The 14,042-nt window shown below is 35.7% G+C and overlaps 1 protein-coding gene and 1 long non-coding RNA gene across 5 annotated transcripts; both read left to right on the top strand.

The window, feature by feature from the left end:
• The first annotated feature begins 487 nt into the window (after positions 1-487).
• Positions 488-2,619, top strand: LOC110870674. Of its 4 annotated transcripts, XR_002553191.2 has the most exons (5): positions 488-1,309; positions 1,400-1,475; positions 1,553-1,642; positions 1,758-1,836; positions 2,099-2,616. It is a non-coding gene; the product is annotated as an uncharacterized LOC110870674 (long non-coding RNA). The 4 variants fall into 4 exon arrangements; XR_004884692.1 differs by lacking the exon at positions 1,400-1,475 and having other exon boundaries at positions 2,099-2,619; XR_002553190.2 differs by having other exon boundaries at positions 488-1,475.
• An 890-nt stretch (positions 2,620-3,509) lies between these two features.
• On the top strand, positions 3,510-7,883 carry LOC110870694 (acyl-coenzyme A thioesterase 9, mitochondrial). The gene is made up of 6 exons (XM_035985690.1): positions 3,510-3,649; positions 3,681-4,105; positions 5,545-5,722; positions 6,474-6,943; positions 7,313-7,441; positions 7,521-7,883. The coding sequence occupies exons 2-6, from the start codon at positions 3,731-3,733 to the stop codon at positions 7,680-7,682; spliced, it is 1,314 nt and encodes a 437-aa protein (XP_035841583.1). The 5' UTR covers positions 3,510-3,649; positions 3,681-3,730; the 3' UTR covers positions 7,683-7,883.
• Positions 7,884-14,042: the final 6,159 nt, after the last annotated feature.

Raw genomic sequence — 14,042 nt, 5'->3', positions numbered from 1 at the left:
ATAAAATGACCGAATTGCCCTTCTCGTTAACAGAAAAAATGGATGAAGTTAACCCAGTGGACTAAAATGGGAACGGTGAAACCTTTTTGAACCCACAGATGAAAAATGAAACCTTTGGGCTAAACTGTCAAAATGACCAAAACCATACGGAGTAAAATGACGTTTAACTCAATATATGCAAAAGTATACAAAAATAAAGTTCTTTTCACATTTTATTTCAAATCGCATATACACACATTTGTTAAATTATCTATTCTTATGTTCCCCTTAATTGTAACTGCTTTTTAGGATGATCCTGACCATTCAAATTCTCTATCTTTAAATCTTAGCCCTTTAAATTTATTTAAACCTTCTAGAATGGGAGGTTGAGGACGGTTCCAAGTGGTTAGAGCGGTTCCACTATTTTAACCCCACTACCACGATACAAGAAACTACCATTAGGTGACCCGAGGTGGAAGCGTGATACACAAAGTTCACGCGTGAAAGTTTCCGAAACACCGCCGCCGCCCAAATAATTCACGCGTTGAGTTTGTAACGCGTTGAGTTTTTGACGCGTTGAAGAATGAAGAAGTAGCCGTTTTTTTGACCGTTGGGGGATGATTGTTGCTGCATTTGACCAACAACAACAGCAGCAAGACAGCAGCTCCGGCAACAACAACAACAACAGCAACAACAAAAGCTCCATTGTTGCTGATCTTCTGCGTGTCCACCAGAGAAACCGTCGGCGTCGGAGCTCCGGCAACAACCTATTCTCGTCATTCGGTCCCCAATAGCAGGTATTCTTAGGTGATTGTGGGTCGATTTCACTGTGTGAGCGAAAGCCCCATATCAATTTAGGAGATTATAAGCTTATCTCCTTCAATTTTGTGTTAACTTGAACTAGGGTTCATGGTGATTATGTATGTGATTTTTTTTCTTTTGAACGGCCATGAATATTTATTTGTGTTAATTTATAATTTAAAAAAATTAAAAAATTAAAAAATTTGTGAGTGATGGAATTTGTACAAGTGATGACCATTTCCAGCAAAAAAGGATGTGAGTGATGGAAATAATGGTTGATAATATGGCAGAACCTGATTGGATGTTGTGAGTGATGGAATTGTTTCTGAGTTATACCACCCCTACCCCCTTAGACAGCTCGTGATCTTAGCCCTTTAAATTCATTTAAACCTTCTAGAATGGGAGGTTGAGGACGGTTCCAAGAGGTTACAGCACTTCCACTATTTTAACCCCACTACCACGATACAAGAAACTACCATTAGACAGCCCGTGTTCTACAAAATCAGAAGAGGAATAGCAAGACGGAGAGGTACAATTTGATTCCTATATACGGTTTAGGGTATAATTCATGCTACTGTCCTTGTATACGTGTTGTTTTCATTGTCGCTATCATCTTCAGTAGTATCGCGTATATGTGCATCAATCGATGGTACAAGCTCGGCTGATTATATAGGCCTTGATCTGATCCTTCCAAGGTGCAGAACTGTTCTCTCAAAGCTTTTTATGGTGATTAACTAACAAAATTGGGTTTGTTTATGACTTATTTTTTCAGTTCTGAAGCAAATTAATCGAAATTGCAAACAACGCTCATTCTGGCGCTGGCTCAGTTACAAGCATTGTCATGTTCATTTTTTTTTGCAAGGTATCACAATCTAGATTATGTGGTTGAGGTTTATAAAAGATTTTGGTTGAATAAATATATATATTAAAAAGGTAAAAACAAATCACACTTTTGAGAAGTTTTCATTGGGATGAAGGTGAATTCTGAGGTTGTTGGAGATATAAAAAAACCAGCTTAAGATTTGTGGAAAAGGATGAAAGTGGTTGACAATGGAGGTTTGTTTTATACTTGATCTTTATTACCATACGACAAATATCATTCATATTATTAAAATCTGCCAACTTTTTCTTATTATGTCATGCATATGTTAGAACTTCCAAGCTATCCATTGGCTTAGATTACATTTTGACTAAAAAATTATATCTGAAGTGGAATTTGCAGCTAACGTATAAAAGCTAAATTTATGTATGAATTCACCCTTATATTACATCTGTAGGTTTATATAATTCTCTTAAATTTTGGTGAAACGAGATGCAGGTTATGTGGTTGTCAGGACGAAGATGCTGATCACTTATTCACATCATGTGTTGTATCCACGGTACTACGGCAAAAGATTAGTTCATGGTGCAACATTCCCCAACTGTTTGGTTTCAATGTTAGGGATCTACATCTACTACAAAATCACAGCACTTTAAAGTTTAAATGTATGAGAACACAAATAGAGATTGATTAGAGTGGTGATTTTAGCCACATGTTGGATGATTTGGAAGGCACAAAACGAAGTTATTTTTGCCAGAAAACGGGTCAACATCAACGGGGTTTTTGGAGAAGTTCAAGCAATGACATACCTTTGGGTCAAGAATAGGGCGAGGCGAAACAATAGAGCGTTGGCTAATTGGGTGACGTTTAATATTTCGACAATGTGAATGTAACTTGGTTAACCTGTAGGTTTGCTAGGTGATGTAATGTGTTTGTCTCCAGCAACTTGCTAGTGACATCTGTACATATTTGGTGATATGAAATGAATGTTGTTTGCCAATCAAAAGAAGATAAAATAATTTGTACACAATTTTTACCAGGAGACTACAATCACATTATGATTTTAATTATTGATCAAACCAAGTATAATATATACGAAAATAAAATTAAAAGACCCGTCCACCGGACGGGTATAGAAATAGTTTATCTATGGTAGACCAACAAAATGACTAGACCGGTTATAAAAGAACATTCCCACTTAACAACTTCATCTTCATTATGATGAAGTGACAATCAACAAGTTTACACAAAAAGCAAGTTTACCCAAAAAGAGTCTACACAATCTTATGTTACCAATTTATAACACATCATTGTTTTAAATTTTATCACAAAGAACATGCATTTTTGTAAACAAATTTAGAAAAACTTAAAGATATTTTCTTTTTTTATTTTCTTACAAAACTTTGAAACTTTAATAAACCAAACAATAGAAAAAAGAGTTAAATGTTATTTTAGTCCATGTGGTTTGGGTCATTTTGCCAGTTTCATCGTTGTCATTTTAGTCTACTGGATTAATTTCATCCATTTTTTCTGTTAACGAGAAGGTCAATTCGGTTATTTTATATGGCGAGTTGCCCTTCTAGTTAACAGAATTACATATAAAATGACCGAATTGCCCTTCTCAATAACAGAAAAAATAGATGAAGTTAACCAAGTGGACTAAAATGACAACGGTGAAACCTTTTTGAACCCACAAATGAAAAATAAAACCTTTCGATTAAACTAACATAATAACCCAAATCACATGACTAAAATAACATTTAACTCTAGAAAAAAATACTGATTTTTCCAACCTAACAATATCTTCCAAATTGAAGATGGTAGTTGGAGAATGTGATCATAAGTAAAGGATTTCATTTAATTTAATTTTATTTTATTTTACGGCAATTAAAAGGATATCTTGTTCTTGTAATTCACATCCCAATTTCCCAAAACTGGGTTCAGAGTTTCAGAGAGCCATGAAACCATAATCAAACCACATCACTCCCAATTCTTCACCAATCAATCCCCAATTCAATTCCCACAAAACCCATATCCATTTCTACCCAAATCAACAATCTTTTTCCCAAATCTTGCATAAATCAACAATCTTTATCCCCAATTTCTCCAAACCCTAACACCCCAACCAAAATGGAATTCAACACAATCAAAATCAAATCAACATTCACCTCACCATTTGAGAGTTCACCAAGGGCAGATGATGATAACAACTCACCATTCAGAAAACCACTTAGTTTGTGGCCAGGTATGTACCATTCACCTGTAACAGCAGCTTTATGGGAAACTAGGTCAAAAATCTTTGAAAGACTTCTTGACCCACCAAAAGATGCACCCCCACAAAGTGAATTGCTCACTAAAACACCTTCTCAAAGCAGGACTACCATTCTTTATAACTTTTCTACTGATTATATATTGAGAGAACAGTATAGGGACCCTTGGAATGAGGTTAGGATTGGGAAGTTGCTTGAGGATCTTGATGCTTTAGCTGGTACCATTTCTGTTAAGGTATTGCTTTTTGTTTTGATGTCATGGTTAGTTATAAAACTTGTAATTAAACTTTGCTTTTTGTTGTCTTTTTATTATTATTATTATTATTAAGTAGCCCTTTAAAGTTTTAATGATTCCATTAACACCATGCGTAGTGGTTACGGTGAATAATGCCCCACCCTTGGCGTTGTCCGCCACGTGTCGTCTTAGTCAGCAAAGGGGCGTTTTGAAGAAATGGGCGTAGTGGGATAATGCCCCCACCCTTGGGCATTGTTCGACACATGGCACTCCTATAATTACCCAATTATTTTTTAATTATTAAAACAAAAATATTCAATTAAAACAGCCATTGGCCAACACACAAGGGCTCGAGCGTTTTAAAAACAACGCTGTTCACAAAGTTGGGTTCAAAAACGCCCCGGGGGGGGGGGGTGGCTCAGGCGGGCTTGGGCGTTGTTTATTAAAAAACGCCCCATTTTGGAACGAGTACGCATGGTCTAAGAAGCTACACTCGGTTACAGGTAGAGAACCGAGGTAGAGTGTGTTTGGTTCACTTTACACCTCTTTATGGTTCCTAGAGCCTCTTAATGTGTAAGTTTTTAGAAACATGCTGACTGATTCAGAGGCTAGCTCTTAATCTATCAGGCGTCTTAATGGCTCAGCAAAAGGTTACCAAACAGTCCCTGAGGGTACTTTTGGGAATTTGGTTCGCACATAGTTGTTAATAGAGCTCATAGCGAATTGCGTAGCGAAGCGCTCATTAATCGCTATCTGATTTTGGTGCCTCCATAGCGAGTAAATAGCGGGATTTCAGGTTTTTTTGTTTTTAAAATAAATAGCGATAAAGTGTACGTATACAATAGCTGGATTTTAGGTTTTTTGTTAAATATACGTGTATAAACAGCGTATTTGAGTATAATATACATATAAATATATCTAAAATTTCCTTCTAGTGTATCGCTAAATATAAAACAACGCCCACTATTTTATCACTATCGCTACGTAGCATATAGGTTGCTAGTCGCTATCGTCCGCTATTTGCTATTAACAGCTATGGGTTCATCGGAATTAGTGGAATTAGGATTGGAATTCGATTCCTGGCGTGTTTGGTTTGTGGGATGTTTTGGAATTGGAATATGAGTTTCGAGGATAACATGTTTGGTTGAGAAATGAGTGGAGTTCGGATGAATGAATTCACTCAAATTCTTACGCGTAAAGGAATTTAGAATTTGTTTTAAATTTGGAATTCGGCCAAAGGAATTGGAATCTCCGACTCAAATTTCAAATCGTTTGACAAATTTCAATTCAAATTCCAGTTCCTTAAAAAAAGTTATACAAGTGCCAACCTAACGTACCCTAATAATGAACATATCTATGCATTCATTTATACGTTTCATACATAATTTTTCTTGATGTCTGGATATCAGTAACTTATACGAGTGTGTGTGTGAATCTAGCATTGCTCTGATGATGATAGTATGACGAGGCCCCTATTGTTGGTTACTGCATCTGTTGACAAAATGGTCCTCAAGAAAACGATTAGCGTTGATTGTGATTTGAAAATGGCTGGTGCCGTTATATGGGTCGGACGGTCCTCCATCGAAGTTCAACTTGAAGTCACACAGTTGACAAACGGTATGTATATGTCGATAATCAAAGTGCTTAAAGTTAGTTAGTTTATGTAGAGTTGGAAGTTTTGACCCATTTTCGGTTCTGGTTTATCTCTAACGCGCTAAATAGCATAACATGAAACCAGTATCCAAAAAATTTGAATAAAACCGTTTTGGTTCAACCTAAACGAACCCGACGAACACAAACAAGACCTTGTTCATGTTCGTTTGTTAAGGAACTATATGTGTTCATGAACTGTTAAAGAACACTTACCGAACGAGATTTTTTGTTCATGTTCGTTCGTTAAGGAAATGAACGCGTTCGTGTTCGTTTGTGTTCATTTGTTAATTCTAGGTAACGAACGTAAACGAACACAAACTAATGTTCATGAACACAAAAGAAAACAAACGAACACAAACAAGCGTTCATGAACAAAATATATTATACATTGAAACTTATTAAAAATATTATTTGTCAGAATTTTTGAAATATCAAAAAAAAAAAAAATTTAAAACACTAATCAACTATCAACACAAACGAACACATTACCGAACGTTCACGAACATACATGAACGGACGCGGCCTCTGTTCATGTTCGTTCATTTAACTAAACGAACGAATGGAATTTCTTGTTCATCTTCGTTCATTCATTAAACAAACGAAAACAAACGGACTTCCCGCCAAACGGTTCGTGAACTGTTCGGTTCGTTTGCAGCCTTAGTTTTAAGGGTACCGAAAATTAACAGGAGCTGACATGGCGTTTTTTATTTTGCAGGTAGCTCTGACATTATAGAAACAGTAGCTCTAACAGCTAACTTCATATTCGTGGCGCGTGATTCAAAAACCGGGAAAGCAGCCCCCGTGAACCGACTTTCACCAGAAACCGATACGGAAAAACTATTTTACGAAGAAGCGGACGGTAGAAACAAATTAAGAAGATTAAAGAAAATGGAAACAAAAGGGATCGAAGAGAAAGGAGAAAAAAACCGACTCGATTCATTATTAGCTGAAGGGCGTATATTTTGTGATATGCCGGCATTAGCGAATAGAGATAGCATTCTTCTTAGAGATACCCGGCTCGAAAACTCGTTGATTTGTCAGCCGCAACAACGGAATATTCACGGCCGTATTTTTGGAGGGTTTTTGATGCATCGAGCGTTTGAGTTGGCGTTTTCGACTGCTTATACTTTTGCTGGATTAATGCCGTATTTTCTTGAAGTTGACCATGTTGACTTTCTAAGACCCGTGAGTACCTTGTTGCTAACGTTACTTCTGCGAGCCTATTTTAATGAATTGAAGTTGTTTTAAAAACTTTTAACAGTAAGATTATCTCAAGCGGGTTCGTAGTTGTTTTCCTTTTGTTACTTAATGATAACTGTTTACAGGGGCGAAGTATAGAAGGGGCGGGAGGGGGCACCCGACCCCCCCAACTTTTCGCTCAGTAGTGTTATATATGTAGTTTTCGTATAGAAATTTTTGGGTATATACATTTTCGACCCCCCAGTTCTATAGAATTTTTTGGGTATATAAGTTTTCGACCCCCCCCCCCCCTCCCGGTCATTCGGGTCAAGCTTCGCCACTGACTGTTTATGTTCTGAATTTTGTTTTTCGCAGGTGGATGTTGGTGATTTCTTACGTTTCAAGTCATGTGTCCTATATACGGAATTTGAACATGCGGAACAACCTTTGATTAACGTTGAAGTTGTTGCACACGTTACAAGGCCCGAACTGAGGTCTAGTGAGGTTTGTTTCATTCTCAAACAATAACTTTATCATCCACTTAAATCAATAATTTACGCATATGCTCATCATCACGCTGCAGGTTTCAAACACGTTCTACTTCACGTTTACTGTCCGTCCTGAGGCAAAAGCCCATAATAACGGGTTTAGGATTCGTAAAGTGGTCCCCGCCACAGAAGAGGAAGCACGCACAATGTTAGAACGTATGGATGCTGATTCGTTGCTGTCAAAGGAATGTGTTTAAATTTCAAACCACCTTAAAAACATCTAATAATGATAATAATCAAGGTTAAGAGGATAGTATCTTAATTTAAACCGAGAAATGAACTTGTTTCTGGTGTTTGTTGGCTCGGTCCCGAGAACTGTAGTAGGAAATAATGTACCAGCTGGCTACCAGTGTTTCGTTTATTGTCGGTTTATTTATTGTTTAATTTAGTTAATCACATATCTGTCGTCGGGCCACAAAGCGGTGAAAGTGTACACATACCGCTGGGCGAACTCTGTCATGTGTTCGTCGAGTGTTAATCTTTAAAGTAGAATTATTAAGTTTCAGAATTTGACATTTTAGTATCCTAGCTTCAAAAATTTGGACTTCAAAATAAAATCTTGTATTTATTACAAATTAATGTATTTTTTCTAATAATTATAAACAAGTGTTTAGTTATATATAATGTACTTTATTGAAGGTTATTAAATTTAATGGACTTGATCCAAACTTTTAAGTAGCAAGTTCTTAATAAATTTAAGGAGTGATTGTGAGAAGATTTATTTGTTTATTCAGTAGTAAAACGAAGGATTGTGAATAAATACCGAAACTGAGCTAAATTTAAAACCTAAATTTAAAACCAAATACCGTACAATATGTTTGGTTGATACCGGTATGGTATGGTATTGATATTCGATAGAAAATTTCTCATCCCTAGTTGTGGAGACGACATTGGCGGCGACACCACAACGTGGGCAATATCATATATTCCTCCAAATTTCTATAATTACTACATTTAGGCTATTGTACAATTCGCATGATATTTTGTACTATTAAAATTTGAAAATCATAATGGTCCATCTGATATCAAGAAACACACTAATAAGACTAGTGGGTATGGGGGCCGGCTGAGGCCCGGCTAGGACCGGCGCCGGTCCCCCACACCGCCCCCCACTCCTCCGGCTCAGCAAGATCGGCTCCCCACAGCCGGATAAGACGGGCCTCTCTCCTCACACACACCCCTATACATAGAAGCATATATATATAAAACTCACTAGGTCCATCCTCTTCAAACCACTCCTACATGACGGTGACGTGGCGGCCCATCCCCTTGGGGATGAGCCTCACCATACCTTCTAGTCTAAATAAAACTGGATTACAAATGTTATTTCCTTTTTCAAAATTCCAATCACGTTAAATGTATTGTATAGTAGGGAAAAGATCAAATAGGAAGTTTAATTTTGCTAGGAAGGATAAGAAGCAATAAGAGGATGACATGTGGCAAAGATAAAAAACATAAGGAGGGGCATTTTGGTCAAAACTCACCATCTTAAAAAAACCCAGCATCTGCAATTCATTTCTCTTCCCCGTATACTCAAATCCACCATTTTCAAAACTATAAACTACCACATCACAACCAACACCACCACCACCTCCTCCTCCACCACCACCACTACCACCTACGATCGCCACCATCTTGCCGGAAACTAGATCTGAAACCGCCACCACCACCTTCAACCACCTGTTGGGTTTTTCAGATCTGACATCATCATTCCACCATCCACCGCCACCGCACCACCGCCACCAGTTTCCCCATGGTGTATTAGAGTTTTTTTTTTCCACCCACCGTCGTTAATCAGAGTTTTTTTGTAAGTTGTGTTATTTTTTATTTTCATTGCGTTTTAGTTATGAAACCTCAATTGCGTTTTTCACTTCATTATGTTTTAGTTAGAGTTCTTTTCATTTTTGTTCTTCTGGATGTTAAAGCAGAGACATGACCATGCTAAAGTAGGAGCATGATCATGTTAGAACAAAAGGTATGACCACCTTAAAACTCATTGCGTTTTAGAACCTGTAGTGCAAAGAACATGATCATGCTTAGACAGAGGCATGATCATGTTGGAACTAAGGCATACCCATGTTAAAACTACAATGCTTTTTAGAACCTGCAGTGCAAAATATTGATTTTGGTTTTATTGCGTCTTACAACCTGGAGTGTAAAAAACATGATCATGCTAAAATAGAAGCATGGTCATGCTGGAACAAAAGCATACTTCATTGCTTTTTAGAACCTGCAGTGTAAAATATTGATTTTTAGTTTTATTGCGTTTTACAAGCAAAGAACATGATCATGCTAAAATAGAAACATGATCATGTTGGAAAAAAAGCATGACCATGTTAAAACATAAACATGGCCATGTTAAAACTCCATTGCTTTTTAGAACTTACAGTGCAAAATATTGAGTTTGGTTTTCATTGCGTTTTACAACCTGAGGTGCAAAGAACATGATCATGCCAAAACAGAAGCATGGTCATGTTGGAACAAAATAATGACCATGTTAAAACATAAACATGGCCATGTTAAAACTTCATTGCTTTTTAGAACCTGCAGTACAAAATATTGATTTTTGGTTTCATTGCGTTTTACAACCAAAGAACATGATCATGCTAAAATAGAAGCATAGTCATGTTGGAACAAAAGCATGACCATGTTAAAACATAAACGTGGTCATGTTAAAACTCCATTGCTTTTTAGAACCTACAATGCAAAATATTGATTTTTGGTTTCATTGCGTTTTACAAGCAAAGAACATGATCATGCTAAAATAGAAGCATGGTCATGTTGGAACAAAAGCATGGCCATGTTAAAACATAAACATGGTCATGTTAAAGCTCCATTTCTTTTTAGAGCCTACAGTGCAAAATATTGATTTTTGCTTTCATTGCGTTTTACAACCTGGGGTGCAAAGAACATGATCATGCCAAAATAGAAGCATGGTCATGTTGGAACAAAAGCATGACCATGTTAAAACATGAACATGGCCATGTTAAAACTTCATTGTTTTTTAGAATCTGTAGTGCCAAATCTTGATTTTGGGTTTCATTGCGTTTTAGAACTGCAGTGTAAAAGAACATCAAAGAACATGATCATGTTAAAAGGGAAGCATGATCATGTTGGAGCAAAGACATGACCATGTTAAAACATAAGCATGACCATTTTAAAACATAAACATTACAATATTAAAATCCATTGCGTTTTAGAACCTCGATGTTGGAACAGAGGCATGACCTTGTTAAACAAAGGCATGACCTTGTTAAAACAAAAACACGGCCATGTTAAAACAAAGGCATGGTCATGTTAAAAGAGAAACATGACTATGTGAAACACATTGCGTTTTAGGTACGTTTTCTTCAGAAATTGAGTGCAGAGAACATGGTCATGTTAAAACATAAACATAATCATGTTAAAATAGAGGCATGGCAATGTTAAAACATAATCACGGCCATATGAAACCCGATTGCGTTTTAGAACCTGGGTTATAGTGTCATGTTCTATCCACTGCGTTTTACGCATCTGGGTTTTCGATTTTTTTTCAAAAGTATAGCAATAGTGTGCTCGTTTTAAAGATAAAAAAACGCTCGTTTTTATGGTGTAATTTTTATAAAAAAATATTGTCGTATGAAAAAGTTATTAACGTTTTAAAAACGATGGGGAATTGGAGGAGAGAGAAACTATTGCCTTGGATTGACTAGAATACCCCTAAACAAACTCACGCGCCTCTTTTCTTCCTTTCAATTTCCCTGATTTAATCTTAGCCCTTGATTAACTAAATGGATGGTCAAGATCACTTCCTAGCCTTCTTAGCCAAATTAACTTCCTATTGTATCTCCACCCTTGTATAGTAATCTTTTTGTTCCGTTTTTTTTTTAATTTCTATTTTTATTGTTTTCTTTAATGTAAAACTCATTTAGGGAACAACTGAACAACATTCATCTGCGGTGCCTCCACCTCCGCTCGCTCCGGTCGTCCTCCTCCGGCAACAGGCATCCACCTTCAAACTTTATAAAAACTAATTATAGTGAGTGTTTATGCATTTTATTGATTTGATTTCGAGTTAAGAATTATCAAACTTTATATGAACTAATAATAGTGAGTTTTGATTTATCGGAACAGTTTTTATGCATAATCAACTTTTGAATTGTCCGGTGAGTTTAATGGTTTGAAAACTTTGATTTTGAAAGACCCGAAATTTTTGTATCGTACTTTTATTATGTGATGAACCTTACCCGATCCGAACTGTCGAACCGAACCGAAATATTTTATGTTCAGTCATATGAAATTGGAGTATCTAAAAAAGTGAACCCAGTGAAAAAAAAATCTTGGATCCGCCACTGCTCAAATGACCTGAAAATTTGAAACCACATATTGTTAGAAATCCTAGCACTGATTATTAGTGAAACACGAGCACCGAAAATTAGTGAAATCCGAGCACTGAAAATAGTGACATTAAAGAAAAAAAAGAGTGTAAATTTTTTAAACCTGTTTATTATTTTTGTGTTATGTGATTGAATTATTTGATGTAATTTTTCTCCATTATTATAGTTTATTCAAAAATTTAGGGCTTTGTTTTAACGTATGCGCTATTTGATTATTGATACCACTATCGATAGCTCGGCTTGTGTATTATCTGCTGAGTGTTAGTCATGTAAACATGTCGGTTTCTTTGGTTATACCTTTGATTGTCTTCGTGTTAAGAGTTTTTAATTATACCTCTATAATTCGTATATGCAATATTTTCTGTATATTTTTTTATTAGACTATATTTATAGTATAAAGCAGAATTCCAATTATTTTAATAAGTAACAACTATAAAATACGTATTATTATTATTATCGTCAAATTGAATGTTTCATCGTACATTTTTTTATGATTTTCATTCACTTAAATATACCAAAAAATGCAATCTTTTGTTACATATTTGAGTCAAAATATAGTACTAGCATTTCCTAATAAGGTTTTAATATTTACATAGTATACAAGTAAAAGCAATCAGTGGAACGTTACACTTCTTTTAAATAAAAAAAAAAAAAGTAGACTTAAAAAATAAATTGGTCAACTATGCTATATTGACTTGTAAAAAGGGGCATAATTAGAAAATGATGAATGATGACTTATGAGGCACATGCATTGAGGGTTAAATGTCCCCCATCTATGATTTTCAATCTTTATGGTCGACGAATCTTATATACATATGGTCGCTTTTCCCTGGTTCTTTTATCTTATATTCTTATGTAATCCCTTAACATGTGCCCATCATATGTTCATGTTCTAGAATATACAGATACACATACAAAACAAAAGATTAAAAGAAAAAAAATTAGGTTTAACTATTTTTGTAGATCTACTTGATTTTAAACATAGGTGAATCCTTATCCGAACCTAATCTATAACCTAAAATGTAGTTTGTGATAAAACTCTTAAGTAATCACCTGCAACTAGTCAAATCTGGGAAGCATTGCCCATTTGGACATACTAGATAGATCCGAGTAGTCGTAGCTGATTACTTAAAAGCTTCATCACAACTTATATGTTATAAGTACCAAGTGATTAGGATGAGGGTTATCCCATTACGGCGAAGGTAAATAGTCTAGATTAGGGGTGGTAATTCTTGGCATGACACGTGTTTGATAAGAAGACCATGTTCGGATTTAATAAATGGGTTGTGTTCAGGTTTATTAAAAATTAAACTAGCTAACCCATCAACCTTTTTTTAATTAGAGTTATAAATTCAACTTGTTAACTCTTTACAACTTTATTACCCATTAACACATTTACAACATGCATAATTCATTTAGGTAAACACTTGACACGTGCAATATACATGTAATGTTTACATTCATCCGTGTTAACATGTTAACTTAGACTATCTCCAATGTTGGAGAAAAACACAGATCCGTTCATGCCCTTGATGATGTGGCTAGATGACTTGGATGAGAGAGATGAGAGAGAAGGAGAAAATCTGAAGCTAAGACATGGGAGAGAGGTGCCTGTCACAGAGGAGGATGTTGTGAGAGGAGAGATGGGTCCCATTGTTCTTGCGCCTGTAATAGAGAAGAGGAAGAAAGGTTGAGCAGCTAAGGTGGCATCGGACAGGAAATAAGGGCGGAGGGGAAGGGATGAAAGCGTTGAAGAAAGTCTTTACCATTACTAACCTGACACGATTACCACCTCACTAAATATCTCAATAAAATCATTCCATATGATAAGGCAGCCTGTGTCCATACAAGTGTAGGTTCTGATCTATAACTTTTAGGATCATCTCATGCATGATTCATGAACTACTCACAACAAATCTGACACAACTTTTTAAACTATGTAAAACATAACACTACACAAAGATTCCATTTGATAACATGCCATCATAGGATACCTTTTTAATATGTTTTGTAAACCGTATAACGGTCTACTCTAATAATTACCATTACCATAATTTATAAAATAAACACATGAATATAAATAATTATCACATCTTCAAAACAAAATTTACAAAAATATAATTAAAAAAACCTTAGTTAAATAAAATTAAAACTCAAAAATCATATATGTCACAGAGGAAA

Source organism: Helianthus annuus, chromosome 1 (genome assembly GCF_002127325.2).
Source record: "Helianthus annuus cultivar XRQ/B chromosome 1, HanXRQr2.0-SUNRISE, whole genome shotgun sequence".
NCBI lineage: Eukaryota > Viridiplantae > Streptophyta > Magnoliopsida > Asterales > Asteraceae > Helianthus > Helianthus annuus.
The sequence above is the reverse complement of the archived record's forward strand: the minus strand, read 5'-3'. Positions and strand labels throughout refer to the sequence as shown.

Excerpts from the sequence above, each read along its gene's own strand:
- LOC110870694 (XM_035985690.1), top strand. The coding sequence starts at position 3,731 with ATGGAATTCAACACAATCAAAATCAAATCAACATTCACCTCACCATTT. Across the intron at positions 4,106-5,544 it reads CTGGTACCATTTCTGTTAAG|CATTGCTCTGATGATGATAG; the intron begins GTATTGCTTTTT and ends GTGTGAATCTAG. Across the intron at positions 6,944-7,312 it reads ATGTTGACTTTCTAAGACCC|GTGGATGTTGGTGATTTCTT; the intron begins GTGAGTACCTTG and ends TGTTTTTCGCAG.